At 48.4% G+C, this 19,974-nt stretch overlaps 1 protein-coding gene across 1 annotated transcript in view; it reads right to left on the reverse strand.

Moving 5' to 3' along the window:
• Positions 1 to 19,563, reverse strand: part of TIMM44 (translocase of inner mitochondrial membrane 44) — a 102,441-nt gene extending 82,878 nt beyond the window's left edge. The window contains exons 1-2 of the mRNA XM_077273093.1: positions 19,382 to 19,563; positions 6,572 to 6,676 (exon numbers count right to left, since the gene is read on the reverse strand). Of these exons, the coding sequence (XP_077129208.1) occupies positions 6,572 to 6,676; positions 19,382 to 19,411 (135 nt within the window). The 5' untranslated portion in view covers positions 19,412 to 19,563. The remainder of the gene's footprint in view (positions 1 to 6,571; positions 6,677 to 19,381) is intronic.
• Positions 19,564 to 19,974: the final 411 nt, after the last annotated feature.

Below are 19,974 nucleotides of genomic sequence, written 5' to 3' on the forward strand. Positions count from 1 at the left end.
CATGTTAGCTGTACAAAACAGCTGACATGTCGCGGCTTTGAGGTGGGCTCACCGCTGGAGCCCACCTCAAAGCAGGGCACTTGCCAGCTAACGTACTATTCCGTCAGCTGGTAGAAAGGGGTTAAACATACATGGCTGAGGGCGCATGCGCGGACTCTAATGGAGCAGGAAGTGCTCGGCTGAGCTCCGCATCCCGAGGCTTGATTTCCCCCCTTTTGGACGCCGGAATCGGGTTCTTTTCACGGCGGTTCGCTTCTCCTCACCTCCGAGAGCGCCGAGGTCCGCAATGCCCAGGAAAGGTGGCGCAGGACAGCCGGCAAGTCGCCCGATATTAGAACTCTTGGCGGGCGGCGGTGCAGGTAAAATGGCCGCCGCGCCTGTCCTCACTCTCTCTCACACCCCGGCGCTGCAGCTCACTGAAGGGGCAGACGATGAGGATCTGAATAATGGAGGGGACGCTGTTATCTCAACTGCAGCACTCACCAAATCACTCCAGGAGACCTTCCGCACAGAACTCTCTGCAGCCATGAATGCAGTCTCCACCCAGCTGCAAGATATTTCCCAGCGCACAGTATGTTTGGAGGAGAAAATGGAGGCCACTGCAGAGGCCCTTAGTGAAGACCAAGAGACCCTCACACTTCATGCTGACCGCATCATGGACCTAGAGCTGAGAAGTGAGGACCTAGAGAACAGGTCTAGAAGAGGTAATATTAGAGTGCGTGGCTTACCAGAATCCTATGTGACATTAAAAGAGACAGTCACTACCCTATTTATTGCGCTCCTGCCGCAGGCAGATCCGTCCTCATTACATGTCACAAGAATCCACAGGGCACTAGGCAGAACACGTTCCGCAGACATTCCCAGAGACGTGATCCTCAAAATGCAATATGAAGAATCTAGAGATTTAATTCTTAATGCTGCGAGATCTTTATCTACACTTCCTGGACTTCCAGACTCTGTGAAATTGTTTGCGGACATAGCGCCAGCCACGTTGTTTCGCAGGAGAGCCCTTAAACCAATCACCATGGCATTACAGTCAGTGCAAGTGAAATACCGCTGGGGATTCCCATTCTCTTTATCTTTTACACATAAGAATGAGCAGCATATTTGTCGTACACTGGATGAAGGCAAAAAGGTGCTAGAGCAAGCTGGAATTCCGCTTCCTGATGTTCTGCCTCCACTTCCGCAAAGAAGACCCAGACCAGCTAAAGAATGGCAGCAGGTTCCTGCGACCAGAAGCCAACGTTCACGAATCACTTGACTGTTTCCTGGATTTTTTGGGTTTAATTCCTAAGACGTGGCTTTACATTGACTCCACCGGTTGACTACATTGAATTATTTACAGTTGTCTGTTAATGATCATTAGACTGATCTATATTTTTCCCGATTTCGAACTTTTCTGAATATGCCCGCACCAGTTTATTCTTTCTATTTCACTTATTTATTATTTTTATACTAGATTTCCCATCCTCCCCCTCCTTCTCCCCCCCCTCCTTCCCCCTCCTTCTCTCCCCCCCCCCCTTCTTCTCTCCCCCTTCCTTCCCCCCCCTCCTTCCTTCCCCCTCCCCCCCCCTCCTTTTCCTTTCCTCTTCCCTCTCTTCCCCTCCCCCCTCTCCTTTCCCCTCCCCCCCCCCCTTTTTTTTTTTTTTTTTTTTTTCCTTCCTCCCTTTTCTCCATCCCCCTCCCCTCCTTGGCTGGGCTTGTAATCATAACGGGTGCGGCCTCGGGTTTACTACATGTTGCCCTATTTTGGTGATCCCCGGTTTACTTTTAATATGGTATTCCGGATCTCCATATTTCGTGAGGCTAGAACTCACACTATTGTTCTATTAATGTTATATGTGTTTGTTTTCCCTTGTTTTGTCTCTCTCCCTTTGTTTTCTTGTAGACTTACCCCATGTCGTTCGCTTCGCAGCTTCCAACGGTGGAGATCTGGCAGGACTAGTCGAGTGTCTGAGTTTGTAAGCATTACTTGTATCTTTACTAATGTGTAGGGTTATTTCTCACAACGTAAAGGGTCTTAACTCTCCCATTAAACGGAGGAGAGCATTCATAGATTACCATAAACACAAGCCAGATATCTTGTGTTTACAAGAAACCCATTTCTCCTCTTCTTCCTCACCTAAATTTTTTGACTCGAGCTATTCCCGCTATTTCCTTGCCTCTTGGGACAGAAAAACCAGAGGCGTTGCTATATTACTAAAAAACTCCTTCCCCTTCCACTTGACTGACTCATACTCAGATCCAGAAGGAAGGTTTCTAATACTACAGGGAACCCTTCAGGGTAAAAAAATCTGTATTATTAATAGTTATCTCCCCGCTACCTCCCAGGTCCGGGTTTTTAAATTAATTCTATCAAAGCTTTCTCAAATCTCATACCACCACCTGATATGGTGTGGAGATTTCAACATGGTCCTTGATCCAACCCAGGACAGTAGTGCAGTACGGAGGTCTGATGTTTCCAAGAGAGATAGGAAACAAATTTTGCATTTGATGAGGGAGAACAGATTGGTGGATGTCTGGCGGGAGATTAACGGGCAGGCAAGGGGCTTCACGTTCTACTCACCGGTACACAAATCGTACTCTCGCATTGACTTACAGTTAACGACTGCAAACACTCTAACATCAGCCTTATACTCACGACATGTCCCATCAGCTTGGTCAGATCATGATTCTGTTCTGTCGGTCTTTAAATTTGATATTACCACGTCTGGCCTTTTTAAGTGGCGCTTAAATGAATCTTTGCTTACAGATCCCACTATATCCTCTCAACTCAAAGAAGATCTTAAACTTTTCTTTCAAACTAATGTAACTAATGACTCCTCCCCTGGTAACATCTGGATGGCCCATAAAAAATTCATAACTGGCTCTATAATCAAGATAGCTTCCACCCGAAAAAAAAACAGATCAGCCCTCCAAAATAGAATGGAAACCAAACTGTTCAAGCTAGAACAGGCTAATCAGCTTTCGACATCTCGCTATCTAATAAAACAAATCTCAGATGTTAAAAAACAGCTGAAATCACTGCTCACTGTTAAAACAGAGAAAGCCCTCGCCTGGACTAGAGCCTCCTTTTACAAGCAGGCAAACAAGCCTTCCAAAATGTTAGCGCGCCAGCTACGCGCAAGAGAGTTTTTAAACTCTATCCCCTCCATCAGGGATAACTCTGGACGCATATCAGCTCATCCAGAGGTTATCTATAAAGTCTTTTATGAATATTATCAAAAATTGTACTCCTCCTCTCAAGACACCCCCTTGAACTCCCTGAACTCCTTTTTACAAGGTGTTTCCCTTCCAAAAATCTCTGAACCTGCTATACAGCAACTCCAGTCAGAAATCCTTCCTGAGGAAATTATTACAATAATCAAAAAATTAAAGTCGGGCAAGGCTCCGGGTCCAGACGGCCTGTCAGTCCTTTATTACAAAAAATTTGGAGATCTCCTTGTGCCCCACATTAAAAATTTCTGCAACGCCCTTCTTTCAGGCTCCCAAATGCCCCCTGAGTTCTACATCGCCCACGTAACTGTCATTCCTAAACCAAAACGAGATCACTTATTAGTTAAAAACTACCGCCCCATTTCTTTATTAAACGTCGACTTAAAAATTTTCACTTCCCTTATCACTGATAGACTGAACAAAATACTTCCCTCGCTTATACATCGGGATCAGGTGGGTTTTATCCCGATGAGACAAGGACCTGACAACATACGTAGAAATCTCAACATTATCCACTCAGCGAACCGTACGCAGAAGCCTTTGATGGTACTGGCTCTAGATATCGAAAAGGCTTTTGATACAGTTCTTTGGCCTTATCTTTTTTCAGTGTTGGACAAATTTAATTTCCCTCAAAAGCTGATTTCCTGCCTTCAACTAATATATGATAACCCATCAGCATACCTCAAACTCCCATCCACTAAACCGTTATCTATAAATATACAAAGAGGTACTCGTCAGGGATGTCCGTTATCCCCAGCATTATTTGCTTTAGCCATGGAGCCATTGGCCGCAGCCATAAGAGAAAATCCAAACATATTAGGACCCACAGGTCTGGGTGAAAAATACAAACTGAGCCTTTTTGCAGATGACCTTTTACTCACATTGTCTAACCCCTACTCTACTCTGCCCAACCTATTTTCGCTTCTACGTACATTTGAAAAAATATCAGGTCTCAAGATAAATGTTGATAAGTCAGAGGCCCTATTCGTCAACACCTCTAAGACTGACCAAGACAATTTGATCTCACAGTTCGGATTTACGAGAAGGGAACATTCCCTATCCTACTTGGGAATTAACCTTACGACTCATAAATCCTCCCTTTTCAAGTGGAACTATTCCCCTTTAATTGCAAAATTTAAGACTGACATAGCAAAATGGTCTCGCTTAAAAATTTCATGGCTTGGCCGGTTACACACTATAAAGATGGTTACTTTGCCGAGATTCCTATACCTATTTAGGTCACTACCTGTTGCGGTCCCTTTGAAATGTCTCCGAGAGATCCAGTCAATTATTTCCAAATTTATATGGAATGGAAAGAGACCCCGTATCAAACAAAACATAATGTGTTTACACAGAAAGTATGGAGGCATGTCATTGCCTAATCTCTTGATATATTTCAAAGCAGCCCAAATAGCTCAATTGTCCAAACTTTCTTCTAACAGTAATACTCCCAGGTGGGTGCAATTAGAATCCTACTTCCTGCAACCATATTCTCTTTGTGGCCTCTTGTGGTCTACGGTAAGACTCCCGCCGGACATTCAGGTCACAGCTCCATTTTCCGCCCTCTCTCTGATCATATGGAGAAAGGAGAGATTTAAGCATAATCTTCAATCTAAGTCTTCACTCCTTACATCATTGTTTCGAAATCCTATGTTTCAACCGGGGTTGGAGCCTGCACTGTTCTCCTGGTGGATCGGGAAGGGGATTACCATGCTAAAACACCTCTGCTCCCCTTTTAATATTTTACTCACTAAGCAGGAATTTATACAATGTCATGGCCCTCCGACTGGGGAGGTTATGCGCATCAATCAAGTTTTTCACTTTGCCAGACAGTATCTGTCACGAGGGGCCCCTTTTAGGCTCACTGGTTTTGAACAAAGGTATTCCGGAAACCCTATGGGTAATGGGATAATCTCGCTAATATATTCCACGATGAATGCTGCTCATACATCAGGGAAACTAAATTATATGCTGCAATGGGAGAATGATCTGGAGCTCGTCTTGCCTCTGGAGACGTGGCATAAATGCAGTGAAACCTTGTCTAGAGGCAGCCATCAAACATCTCTGACTGAAACATCACTTAAGGTGTTACATAGGGCATACTATGTTCCAACCAAATTACATGCCATTTATCCGCACATCTCTAAAGATTGCTTTAGGGGCTGTAATATCCCTGGGGATATGCTCCACATTTGGTGGAAATGTCCGATTGTTGAGAAATTATGGCAAGAAGTTAATTCAATTATTAACCAATTATTTGGTAAACCAATTTTCATGGACCCCACAGTATTCCTATTGGGTAAGATGCCACATGGATTCTCGAAGAACCTTCAGAGATTAGCGAATACATTGTGCATGGCAGCTAAAATCCATATAGCTTCTAAATGGAGAACTCAGACACTGTCCATTTCAATGGTGAGAGATAGAATGAATGAAATTTTAATGTGCGAGAGAATCCAAGCAACTAGGTGTGATGACATGAGTGCCTTTTTTCGAATCTGGAGCCCTTGGCTCGATCTCGACTCCAGCACACCCCTGACGAGGACCCTCCTACTGTCTCCATGAATTTCTTACATCTTATATCTGTAATAGCCCATTAACATAATTAGTATACTACGATTAATCAGCACTCGCCCAATTATCTGCGCCTGATGCCATGACATGTTGGATTTCCCCCCATATTTGGTAAATCGAAGTGATGCTATTCCTCCTGTTGTTTCTATCCCTAGTCTGTCCTGTCTCGTCTTTCTTGTTCGGTTTATATGATTGACCTTTATGGATATGGTTACTTTTACATTTCTGTCAAGATGCTCTGAAAATAACTATGCCTTCTTTACATGGAAGGTCGTTTTTGTCATATATTGTTATGAAAACTTTAAATAAACATATTGAAACAAAAAAAAAAAACATACATGGCTGAAATGACTCAGCCAGTGGCAGATACATGCTGCCTTATATCCACAGGCAGCAGACATCAGCTGTCGCGTTCCCTGTAACAATGTCGAGAGCTGCAATCTATTGGGCCTAGATAATGCTCAGTGCTACATATGTAGTACAGAGTATTTCCAATGCAACCAAGAGTCCTTATGGGATTAAGAAATATTGGTAAAAAAAATATATACAATTTTTCACAATAGCGAGTCATTCAATCTAATAAAAAGCAAACAAAAAAAAAAATAAAATACGTCCTTCAAAGAAAAGTCCTCATACGGCTATGTTGATGTAAAAATAAACTTTGCACTATAGGAAAAACGGAAGCGCAATAATGAAAAATTGGCTGCGGCAGTAAGCGGTTAATGAATTACAACAATATCAAAGTGTACATCAAATGTGAATATAAGATATAGTCACTTACCTGTTGTTCCCAAGGAGAGTGACATATCCAATAAAAACCGCTACTGGCTCTTGGAGGCATACGTTGCCAGACTGGACCAAACCTATTGCCACCGGCCAGCAATAGCTAGAATTAAGAGAGTAAAAGTAGAAATTCATATTGGTTAATGCCTAAACGACAAGTTAGAATACAAAGGAACTAAAAAAAGATATGAAAAAACAGTGCTTCTGTACAGAAATATATAAGGAGGTAGGGATAACAAAGGAAAAACGTGGAACTTAAAGGTACCTTCACATTAAGCGACGCTGCAGCGATAGCGACAACGATGCCGATCGCTGCAGCGTCGCTGTTTGATCGCTGGAGAGCTGTCACACAGACCGCTCTCCAGCGACCAACGATGCCGAGGTCCCCGGGTAACCAGGGTAAACATCGGCTCGTAACCCGATGTTTACCCTGGTTACCAGTGTAAAATGTAAAAAAAACAAACAGTACATACTCACCTTCGCGTCCCCCGGCGTCCGCTTCCTGCACTGACTGAGCGCCGGCCCTAACAGCAGAGCGGTGACGTCACCGCTGTGCTGTACTTTCACTTTCACTTTACGGCGCTCAGTCAGTGTGGGAAGCGGACGCGAAGGTGAGTATGTACTGTTTGTTTTTTTTACATTTTACACTGGTAACCAGGGCCGTATTTAGAGTTTATGCTGCCCTAGGCACTTTTCGTGGTGCCTCCCCCATTGGTGAGTATGACTAATGCAGACCCTCTCGGCAGTGACTAAGGCTACTTTCACACTAGCGCCGTGCACTGCACGTCGCTATGCGTTGTTTTGCAGAAAAAATGCATCCTGCAAAAGTGCTTGCAGGATGCGTTTTTTCTCCATTGACTTGCATTAGCGACGGTTGCGTCGTGTTGCGTCACCACCAAAAAACGTTGCATGTAACGTTTTTTGGTGCATCGAGAACGTCTTTTCCGACCGGCCATGCGTGGCCGGAACTCCGCCCCCGCCTCCCCGCACCTCACAATTGGCCAGCGGATGCGATGAAAAACAGCATCCGCTGCCCCCGTTGTGCGGCGCTTTCAACGCTAGCGTCGGTGCGCTGCAATGACTTATAGCGACGTGCAGTGCACGACGCTAGTGTGAAAGTAGCCTTAGGCTACTTTCACATCCGCGATTTTTGCCATTTGCGGAAGATCTGGCAGTTTTTCTGCATCTGCCACATAGCAGATCACTTACAGCAACACTGTGTTCGGCCTCATTCATTCCCTATGGGACTTGCAGACATGTGCAGCATTTGCGGTTTTGCCGTGATCCAGAAAATGCGGTACTTGCAGCAATGGAAAGAAAAGTTGCTAGCAGTGTTTTTTGTATCACCACAAGTGCCGCATATGTCCGCAAGTAGACATCACTACCTGTCCCTGCACCTTGCTAGCTCATCCCTAGCATCCCTCTCTGACCTAAAACTACACTATAAAGCTTAGAAAAACAATTTATTAACTGACATTCCTACGATAATGAGGGCTCCAGGCTACGGCGTAAGTGCATTGTTTTCCCTGTGGAGGGATTCAGGAAGACGGCCGCCACAGGCGGCGCATGTGCAGACTGAGATCGCATCTGAACCAAGATCCGAATCTCCACCTTCGGTGGCCCACAGCTTCAGAAATATGGCCGGCAGGAAAGCAATGCACTTCACTTAGGCTAGGTTCCCATTGCGTTAATGGGATAGCGCTAACGGACAGCGTTGCACGGCGAAATTAACGCCGTGCACCGCGTCCGTTAGCGCTCCCATTGCCGGCAATGTTAGAGCGCATTGCTAGCGCGTGTCATTTTCGGCACGCGCTAACGATGTGCCGGTCTTTTGTAGCGCGCCTCGAACGCTGCTTGCAGCGTCCACGGCGCGCCAGAGGTCCGTTCCCCGCTCTCGCAGATCGGGGATCTGCGAGAGCGGGGACGTTAACGCGACCCCTGAACGCGGCCCCGAAAAAGACATTGCGTTAGCGCAATCCGCTAGCGCTCGCGCTAAACGGATTGCTCTAACGCAATCTGAACCTAGCCTTAGCTCTTACCGCCAACATTGGGCCCGCAGCATTGCACGGATGTGACACCCCCTCCTCCCATTCAGGGCCCGCTGCATTGTCCCACTTCTGCCACTGCAGACTTCCAGAGGAAGGGACTCTGCCTCCTGTGATCCTGTTTACAAGGCGGGAAACCGCTATTACTGGATCGGGGACGCTATTACAGGGCAGGGACATGTGTATGTATGTGTACACACACACACACACACACACACACACTGCACAGGGGGGCACAGTAGGCACACACAGACTGCACAGGGGGCACAGTAGGCACACATACACGGACTGCACAGGGGGGCACAGTAGGCACACAGACTGCACAGGGGGGCACAGTAGGCACACATACATAGACTGCACAGGGGGGCACAGTAGGCACACATACATAGACTGCACAGGGGGGCACAGTAGGCACACACAGACTGCACAGGGGGCACAGTAGGCACACACAGACTGCACAGGGGGGCACAGTAGGCACACACACAGACTGCACAGGGGGGCACAGTAGGCACACACACAGACTGCACAGGGGGGCACAGTAGGCACACATACATAGACTGCACAGGGGGGCACAGTAGGCACACAGACTGCACAGGGGGCACAGTAGGCACACACAGACTGCACAGGGGGCACAGTAGGCACACATACACAGACTGCACAGGGGGGCACAGTAGGCACACACACAGACTGCACAGGGGGGCACAGTAGGCACACACACAGACTGCACAGGGGGGCACAGTAGGCACACACACAGACTGCACAGGGGGGCACAGTAGGCACACACACAGACTGCACAGGGGGGCACAGTAGGCACACACACACTGCACAGGGGGGCACAGTAGGCACACACACACTGCACAGGGGGGCACAGTAGGCACACACACACTGCACAGGGGGGCACAGTAGGCACACACACACACTGCACAGGGGGGCACAGTAGGCACACACTGCACAGGGGGGCACAGTAGGCACACACACACAGCCAGCACAGGGGGGCACAGTAGGCACACACACACACTGCACAGGGGGGCACAGTAGGCACACACACACACTGCACAGGGGGGCACAGTAGGCACACACACACACACACACACTGCACAGGGGGGCACAGTAGGCACACACACACAGCCAGCACAGGGGGGCACAGTAGGCACACACACACACTGCACAGGGGGGCACAGTAGGCACACACACACTGCACAGGGGGCACAGTAGGCACACACACACAGCCTGCACAGGGGGGCACAGTAGGCACACACACACAGCCTGCACAGGGGGGCACAGTAGGCACACACACACAGCCTGCACAGGGGGGCACAGTAGGCACACACACACTGCACAGGGGGGCACAGTAGGCACACACACACAGCCAGCACAGGGGGGCACAGTAGGCACACACACACACTGCACAGGGGGGCACAGTAGGCACACACACACAGCCAGCACAGGGGGGCACAGTAGGCACACACACACACTGCACAGGGGGGCACAGTAGGCACACACACACTGCACAGGGGGGCACAGTAGGCACACACACACTGCACAGGGGGGCACAGTAGGCACACACACACTGCACAGGGGGGCACAGTAGGCACACACACAGCCAGCACAGGGGGGCACAGTAGGCACACACACACACTGCACAGGGGGGCACAGTAGGCACACACACACAGCCAGCACAGGGGGGCACAGTAGGCACACACACACACTGCACAGGGGGGCACAGTAGGCACACACACACTGCACAGGGGGGCACAGTAGGCACACACACACAGCCAGCACAGGGGGGCACAGTAGGCACACACACACACTGCACAGGGGGGCACAGTAGGCACACACACAGCCTGCACACACCCATCACAAGCCAGTGCCACCAGAGCCCAGCAGTCTCCAGTGAGCAGTAGAGCAGAGCCTCAGCAGGATAACCCCGCAGCAGTGTGCCGGCATGAGTGCCTCACTTCAAGCCGAGGTCTCGCTCTGGCCCAGTGTTCTCTACTTACCTGTCAGATCCCAGGACCGTCCTAACCAGCTGCGATCTGGACTGGGCACGCTGTGCCACTCTGGATCTCCTCCTTCCAGTCAGGTGAGTTCGGCAGACACTGACTGCACACAGAGTGGGCGTGTCTGTAGTGCAGGGATGCAGCTGCCGACACCCAGCCTTTAACCCAGCAAGCAGCCAGAAGCTGGGGGACCGTCCCAGGGGCATCTGAACCCTGCGCCAGCAGCCCAGCCTGCCCCTGGTGGGATCCGATACTCCCACAGCAGCCGGAAGACAGGTGGGTGGGCGGCCCGACACAGGACTATGAGGCAGAAACTGAACTTGGCGCCTCAGCGAGGAGGGGGTAGGGCTTGCACTGTGACTTGTTTCCGGATCCCTGTGCAGTACACATGAGGGCGGCGCGCTGTATCTGACACCCCCGCAGCAGCCATAAGACAAGGGAGGGCGGGCGGACCCGGACTATTTTAAAAAAAAAAAAAAACACCTTGCCTTGCTCAGGTGCCGCCCCCCCGCATCTTACCGCCCTAGGCACGTGCCCTCAAGTGCCTAGTGGCAAATACGGCCCTGCTGGTAACCATCGGGTTACTAAGCGCGGCCCTGCGCTTAGTAACCCGATGTTTACCCTGGTTACCAGTGTAAAACATCGCTGGTATCGTTGCTTTTGGTGTCAAACACGGCGATACACGGCGATCTGACGACCAAATAAAGTTCTGAACTTTAATCAACGACCAGCGATATCACAGCAGGATCCTGATCGCTGCTGCGTGTCAAACTAAACGATATCGCTAGCCAGGATGCTGCAACATCACGGATCGCTAGCGATATCATTTAGTGTGAAGGTACCTTTACACTCTGTGAGTGGCTTGAAAACCACTAAACCACTCAAACACAACCAAGCCTTCAATGATTTATAATCAGCCTGCGTCTGACACCGCAAAGAGACCACCGAACAAACAGGAAAAAAGAAAAAGCGGCAGCCGATAATTCATAAAGCGTGGAAGGTGATAATGCAGATAAGGAAACTCACATGTAGGGGGGAGGCAGGTAGCCCCCAACCCCTGTATCCTTGTGCAATCGAAACCTGCACTTTGTGTACATACTCAGTAGTGACCAGTGCTGTGGGGTTGGGAGTCAGGGAAATTGAGCGGTCAGATGCTTGTCTTACTGACTCCACTGTCTTTAAATTAAAAATTAGATATACCGGTATATATATATATTTTTTTTTTAAAGATTTTTTTTTTCTTTGCAAGGTAACCACATTGGTGGTGGTGGCAACACCCTGCACCAGGAATGGTTAATTGCATGTAGTCTTGTGAGGGTTAATAAGGGTGATGTAGTAGCCACCAACGTAATGATGAGCCTGATCTGGGGGAGAAACAGCGCTGTGACCACGCCCATCCGACCTGACCAACTTGAGTGACAGCAGAAAACGGCCACTTCACAAAGGTATTTCGGCAGCCTAACGGGGGTGTAAAGGCTCCAAAAAGGCACTAATGTAAAGCCCAGCTCTGCCCCTATTTCACACTATTTTTATCTAATCTTTAAAAAACGGGGTGATAGGTTCCCTTTAACAGTATGCAGCTGTGCCGCAACCCTGCTGACACGGCATTCTGAGCACGCATGCAGAGGGGCAGCACGACTGACAGGGTTTGACTGCAATGGGACACAGGGGTTGGGGGCTACTTGCCTTCCCCCTACCATGTGAGTTTCCTTATCTGTATTATCAGGTCATCTTTCCCATAGTAACCCGTGGGGGAATGCGCAAAAGCTGGTAGCCCCAACGCGCATTTCGCAATTTTTGTATAAAAAAATAAAATAAATATAACCAATTCTTCAACTGCTGTTGATTTGTTTCATTCTGCCTCCCAAAGATCGCAATAAGGCTTGGCTCACATTTATCCTGCGCTCTGCCCTGAGCGCTTATATCAGGGTTTCCATGTAAAACTATAAAAAATGTGAATCAGATGGAACCCCCGAAAAAATATTCCCCATAATGAGGCAGATGGAGGTACTGTCGAAGCTGTCTGGCCTACGATCCAGCAGTGTCCAACTTTTAGGCATGCATAAAAAGCGCAGTCGGACAGTTTTGTACACTTCTAATTCAAGCCACACAGACTCCAGAGTAAGGATAGGTTCACATTAGCGTTTTTGTGCGCAGCATATCATTTACATGCGCAAAAGCATGCTTATGCCTGGGCATCATTCCCTGATTGTTGGCTGGCTGACTCATTGGTATTGTCGCACCTGTGCAGTTGCCATCTTTACTTGGGCCCGCTGCACCATGATAGTGCATTTGATTCAAGGCCTAGACAGGTAAGCACCTTTGCCTGTTTTTTGGGTGTTTGTTCTAGAATAGTGGAGTTTTTTTCCTCCTTTTGTGATGTTTGGCACTTCTGTAGCGATGAGAGCCTGCCTAATTTATGGGTGCATATCTCTAGAAGCACAAGTTGGGCAACAAAACATACTGGTCACTACAGCGTACTGGTCATTACAACGGCAGTTTGCAATTTTCACTCAGCAACATCCACTGATGCTTATTTCTGGAAAACACTCAGTCAAAATTGTCACGACACCTATATATAAATTACCAAAGGGGTATAATTTCCAAAACGTGGTCATTTGAGGTTCCGCTCTTCTAGCACTTAGGGGGTCTGTATATAGAGTCCGCAAACTATTCTAGGAAAATCTGCTCTCCAGGAGGCAATCAGCTCTCCGTCCTGTTGTGAATTCTGCTTTTGGGTTCCCTCCGGTGGTGGTAGGTGGTAATGCAGTTGTCCCTGAGTTGCAGTCCTGGTCAGGTGTTTCTGCTGATTGCAGTTCTGACTGGGGTATTTAGGTGTGCAGGATTCATTAGTCCTTGCCAGTTGTCAATTGTTGTTGGGAGGTGTTGGACCTCTGCCTGGTTCCTCCTGCCTTTCTGCCAAATCAGCAAAGATAAGTGTCTGTTTTTTTTTCTGTGGCACACATGCTGTGTGCTTCATGATTCAGTGATATTCTTTTGTGTTTTCTTGTCCAGCTTAGATTGTGTCAGTATTTTCTCAGTCTTGTTGGATTCTCTGGGGTTGCAGATATTCATTCCACGTCTTTAGTTAGATTGTGGAATTTTTTGTATTATCTGCTGTGGATATTTTTTGAAGGGTTTTAATACTGATCAAAAATAAGCTGGACTCTATGTAGTACAAGAACCAAGATATTATCTCAACCAAAGAAGCAAGTTCCTGAATAATAATTCTTAAAACATAACTTTTACTAGGTTTCTAAAAAAGTGCATACATATAGTGCTGACACAAAGTGCTAGGTGCATACAGACAAACACAAACGCATAAAACAAAGAAGCGAGCGAGCGAGATGCTCATTCGGGCCTCTCTGACCTTTCCGGCGCCTGCGCACTGCAGTACTTTGCTCTGCCCTCAACAGGGCAGACAAAGTACGTCTGCGCCGGAGCCGCGGCGTAAAGACCCGAAGAGGACGTCATGGAACGAAGATGGGAGGCGCCGGAGCGGACCGGAGACACCCATCCGACCAGACCGCACCGGGACCGCCCCTGGGTGAGTATAATCTAACGTCTTTTTCTCCTCTTTCAGGTAACATCGGCGGCTTATCTACAGCATTACAGAATGCTGTAGATAAGCCCCTGATGCCGGTGAGCTTACCTCACCAGCGATTTTGGGGGTGACAGGTTCCCTTTAATTAAAATATGAGCTGTTGTAACCATGGATAACTAAGCTACTGCAATGCCCTGCACATGGGCTAAGTGACCTAGCGAATCAGAAGAACTATACTACATTTCTAATTGGAGATATTTGCTAATATTATTATTACACATACTATATATTGGGATAGGATCATGGAGATACCCCTTTAAGGGGTATTTAAGGAAACCCATCACCAGGTTTGCCCCATATGAGATACTGTCACCACCTTTCAGCCCTCATATACACCAGTCTATTATGCTGTGTATATGGACCCGGTACGGCCTGCAACAAAAGAAAAACCCCTTTTATTCTACTCACATGCAGGCCATCCGGTCTGAGGGACGTCACTGGTCTTGGTCCGAGGCCTCCCTTCTTTTGATGCCGTCCTCCTTCTTGCTTCTAGTGGATGACATGTTCCCAAGTCATCCACACAATCTCCCCGGCGCTCCTGCGCAAGCGTACTTCTCTGCCCTGACTGGGGAAGAGTAAAGTACTGCAGTGCGCATGCGCCGGGGCTCTTTGGTCTTTCCTGGCGCCTGAACACTGCAGTACTTTGATCTGCCATAAACAGGGCAGAGAAGTAAGCCTGTGCAGGAGCGCGGTGTCGGGAAGTCTGTGTGGATGATGTAGGATCTAGGGTTGAATGAATAGCTTTGGATAGGTGCTTATCTGAATAGCTATAGCGCTTCCCGACTAGCTTCCTTGGAATCCCGGATACCTGGAGCGCTCCCGATAATCAGGGTGTCCGGTGCCGTAGCTGTGTGACAGTCACAACACATGTATGGAGAGCCTATGTGTTGTGACTGTCACACAGCCACGACACATGCAGTTGTGGAGCCGGACACCTGATTATCGGGAGCACTCCAGGTATCCGGGATTCCAAGGCAGCTAGTCAGGAAGCACTATAGCTATTTGTATAAGCTCTTATCTGAAGCTATTCGCTCATCCCCAGTAGGGACCCGTCATCCACACAAAGCAAGAAGGACGCTGGCATCACAAGATGATAGGAGGCGCCAGAACATGACCAGCGACATCCCTCAGACCGGATGGCCCGCATGCGAGTATAATAAAAGGTGCTTTTCTTTTGTTGCAGGCCGTATCGGGACCATATACACAGCATATTAGAATGCTGTATATGAGGGCTGAAAGGTGGTGGCCATATCTATGGGACAACCCTGGTGACAGGTTCCCTTTAAGCCATCTTCCCACTACGAGTTCTTGGTGCATTATTCTGCTGTGTATTTTCGTAGGTAAAACATTTCCTGTAAAGTGATAAAATTTATGCAAGTCTCATACCCACTGTACTGTTTTTTTAACACTGTAAAATCACACAACTGACTTTCAATAAAGTTTTATCAAAGCTAAGTAAAAGGAAGTGTTCAAAACAATGTGGTTTTATTTAAAACATGACATACCAAAAAGTGACAAAGACCATACCCGAAAAAAAGACCAAAACAGCCAAAATTTTCCAATTTGTTAATGTTTCACGAGTAGGCAGGTTCCACAACTACATGAAACATGGACTGTTCACGCATCAGAAGATCCAGTCCAACTGCCTGGTCTCCTGACCTGAGCGAACGGCTTCATATATTCAGGAAGGGCCTTTCTATACAAGAACAGTCAGTGGTTCTTGGATGTGTGACACCAGTCTTAGACCCTCTTCAGGTGCCATCAATCAGGAACATCTCAGAGCATATGTCAAAATAGCCAAAAGGTTCCATTCACGTGATGGAGGCCAAAGGCAAAAATGTTACTGGCCACCTCTTGGGGGGCATATGCCAATACACATTTGTTTGGATTTTTTAAATGTAACATATGGTAAGATAAATAGGGTGTTGAAAACTACAACTGGTCCCTCAAAATTGAAGCCCTCATACCGCAATATCAGTGTTCCCAATAATGTGCTCAGGATGTCCTTCGTATTGCACGGGTGGAAGAATATTTGATTATTTTCGGATGCGTTGATAATTCCATCACCTGTGCAATGCTGAGGAAATCCTGAAAATATGACCTGCTGGCGGGAGTGAGGACTAAAGTTTGGGAAAAACTAGGTTGTATTAACAGAAAAATAAAAAAGTTATGAGGAAATAAAGGAGTGAAAATTAAATGTAGATGCTTCAGGAACAGGTTGTCCCTCATTGGCTCAAAGCAGGAAACAAGGTAAAATAACGTAATAACTATACTGCAGTTATGACACTGATGACCGCCATACACAGGTGACCAATGCAGCCAATCACTGCCTTAAAACACTGACACCTCAATGTATGGAAAGAGACCACTGGGGACAGTGATCAGTTGCACTGTTCACATACACATATCACTGAAGAGCACTTAAAGGGGTTTTCCAGCTGATGAGAGGTATTCTTAAGAGATCAAACCAACAAACACTAACAAAAGAAATTATACTCCATCACCAATCCCACCATAGGGTCTGGGATTCAGCCACTTCCTACTGGTCTGTGCTCGACACCAAAAAATGGCCAGAAGTCCCAACTCGGAAAAATTGGACACTGTCTGCACAGGCTGACCATGCTTACGAAGCACACAGAATGATCGTTCTCTGCACACACACAGCCATCTATCTTGGCAGACAAATCATCATTTTAAAGCCAGCCTACAAACCAATTTTCCAGACAAAAAAAAAAGCATTTTCCATGTTCGTAAGGTTACCGTCAGTTGACTTACACAGGACAACTATAGAAAAACGGGTGTTTTAATCATGCCCTTTCACAACAGTAGAAACGTATTCTTAAAGGTGTTGTCCACTATTCAGACAACCCATTCTCCATCACTATGTTCCCCCTTAGGGTATGGCTCCACGGTACGGCTTGCCGGCGGGTTCGCCGCAGCGGCGAAGCCGCTCGGCGCTAAGCCCCGCCCCCTTTCTGGGACGCGATGGTGCCGGATGTGTACAGTACACATCCAGGATCATCGCACCCCTCGCCATAGGGCCCTGTGATATGCCTTGCGGGGACGCTGCGTCCCCGCAAGGTGTACGGACATGCTGCGTTCTGAAAAGACGCGCAGCATGTCCGGAGTCGCAGGGCCGCCGCGTGCGGGTTTCCACGCATAGTGGAGACGGGATTTCATAAAATCCCCTCCACTATGCTGGAACATCTGGACGCTGCTTGTTTGACGCTGCAGCGTCAAACAAGCAGCGTTTACGTACCGTGGAAACATACCCTTATACTCACCTCTGGTGCCATTCCAGCAATGTCGGCGCTGGTTGTCCTGGAGCTCGCCTGACATTATGTTATGAGATCCCTGCAGCCACTTCACTCTCCCGTCCATTGGGCCAATCGGACGGCCTGGAAAAAGCAAGAGCGGCGGCTGCTCTCTTGCTACCCATGGATGCCAGATACGTCCAGGAGAGGAGAGTGAAGCCAGGGCGGATTGGCTGCAGGGATCACGACAATAACACCTGTGTGACTTGTCCTAGTGCTGTAGGGTTTTTTCTTTTACAGCACACGGAACCATAACACGTCATTAATGTATACAAACATCAGTTTTCTATAACGGATCTCTGTTTCAAGAGGCTCAGATCACGTCCTCTTCTCATCAGAATGCGGGGCTCAGACTCGGCCATTAAAAGGGGAAACATGAGACAAAACGAAGATGACAGACTTTGTTTTTCAGTTTTTCATCAGAATTTCATCCATTTTTTAACTGTTACATTAAGAATAGAAAATAAAAAAAGTTCAGCCTGCTGCTTCAGTGAGAAGAAGGGACGAGAGAAAAGCTGATGCAACTAGGATGACATCTGAGATGTGGGGAGGAGGGGAATATATATATTTGTTAAAGTCCTTTTCTTTCAGATGGTGGCATGCAAATTGTCTATTCAGAGAGGAAGAAGACTAGAACTCTATCACACTAAGTGTAAGTCTGGCCTCGGGGAGTATTCGCACATCTGTGACGTGTCGGCGAGCTGCTACATTTTACACAGACAGCGAGTACACCCTCCCGGGTCAGAATCGGAGATGCTCCACGTCTCACTCATGGATTTGTCACTTTAACAGATGTCTGACTAGATCCATTTATCTCAATGTGTCCATTACTCCTGACTGCCCGGACATCAGAGGTAACGGTCACCCGCTCTCAGTGCACGTCTGTGACCTCGTTCTGGCCCTCAAACACTTCCAAACACTGGAGGTCACAGACTGCTGAGGACCGACCGGATCTGTGCCGGGAACAGAGGATGATGGCGGGTAGTGAGTGTATTACTACTGCAACCTCCTACTCTCCGGCCTCCCCTCTTCCACTCCAATCCATCCTACACTCTGCTGCCCGACTAATCCACCTGTCCCCCCGCTATTCCCCGGCCTCTCCCATCTGTCATTCCTTGCACTGGCTCCCCATTGCCCAGAGACTGCAGTACAAAACCCTTACCATGACATACAAAGCCATCCACAACCTGTCTCCTCCATACATCTGTGACCTCGTCTCCCGGTACCTACCTACACGCAACCTCCGATCCTCACAAGACCTCCTTCTCTACTCCCCTCTTATCTCCTCTTCCCACAATCATATACAAGACTTCTCCCGTGCTTCCCCCGTACTCTGGAACACTCTACCACAACACATCAGAATCTCGCCTACCACAGAAACCTTCAAAAAGAGCCTGAAGACCTCTCTCTTCCGACAAGCCTACAGCCTGCAGTGATCCTCTGTCTACTGAACCGCCGCACGACCAGCTCTACCCTCTCCTATAGTGTATCCTCACCCATCCCCTGCAGACTGTGGGCCCTCGCGGGCAGGGTCCTCTCTCCTCCTGTACTTGTCTATATTTGCCCCATTCACATGTAAAGCACCATGGAATAAATGGCGCTATAAAAATGTCTAATAATATTATTACTGGGGCAATTTGCATAAAAGTTTTGTAACATTTCAAACAGAATCCTGGAGCAAACGACCCAATGCCTGGGGCTCGGAGTGTCTGGGGCTGCAATCATGGGGGCCGCACTGCTGGACTGACAGGAACACGGAATGTGCCCGGTACACAGAAGTACACAGAGCCGCGGCGGGCACACAGACGCCGGGCACACGGAGCCGCCCCCGGCGCGGGCACTCACCCGGCTACACTGACGCAAGGCATCTGCCATCTTTCTCCAGCGCTCCCCTTCGACCTTCGCGCACGTTGGACGCTATCAGACTTCCGATGAAGTCATTGTCAGGTGACCAGTCACGTGTGCAGAGCGCCCACAGAGGCGCGGACTGATGATGCAGCTACAGGACACATCGGCGGCGCAGGACTGTCGGCTGTGAGTGAGCAGAGGGGCTGCGTGCAGCAGGACCCCAGAAGGACGGCCACGTGACACACCGACATCACCGGACAAGCAGACGCGGGCTCATGTTCAAAAAGAGCTTGCCGGACCGCGGCATCTAGGGGGTTAACACAAGCATGGCGGCGAAACCAGGAGCTGCACAGGGTCTGGGCTTAGTGAGGGGGGATAGCATGGCAGGCATGAAGTGACACACACACATCTGCTATCTCGGTGGATGCGGCCTTCTGTCTGAAGCAGGGATGGCAGCGCCTACACAGTGTGACGTAGGCGTCTTGGCTCGCGCACCGCGTAGGAGTCTGCACTCACGCCTCGCTTAATATTCTTCACTCGTGGCCTCGCCTAAGAGTCTTCGCTCGCGCCTTGCCTAGGAGTCTGCGCTT

This window comes from Ranitomeya variabilis, chromosome 1, assembly GCF_051348905.1.
Source record: "Ranitomeya variabilis isolate aRanVar5 chromosome 1, aRanVar5.hap1, whole genome shotgun sequence".
Classification (NCBI taxonomy): Eukaryota; Metazoa; Chordata; class Amphibia; order Anura; family Dendrobatidae; genus Ranitomeya; species Ranitomeya variabilis.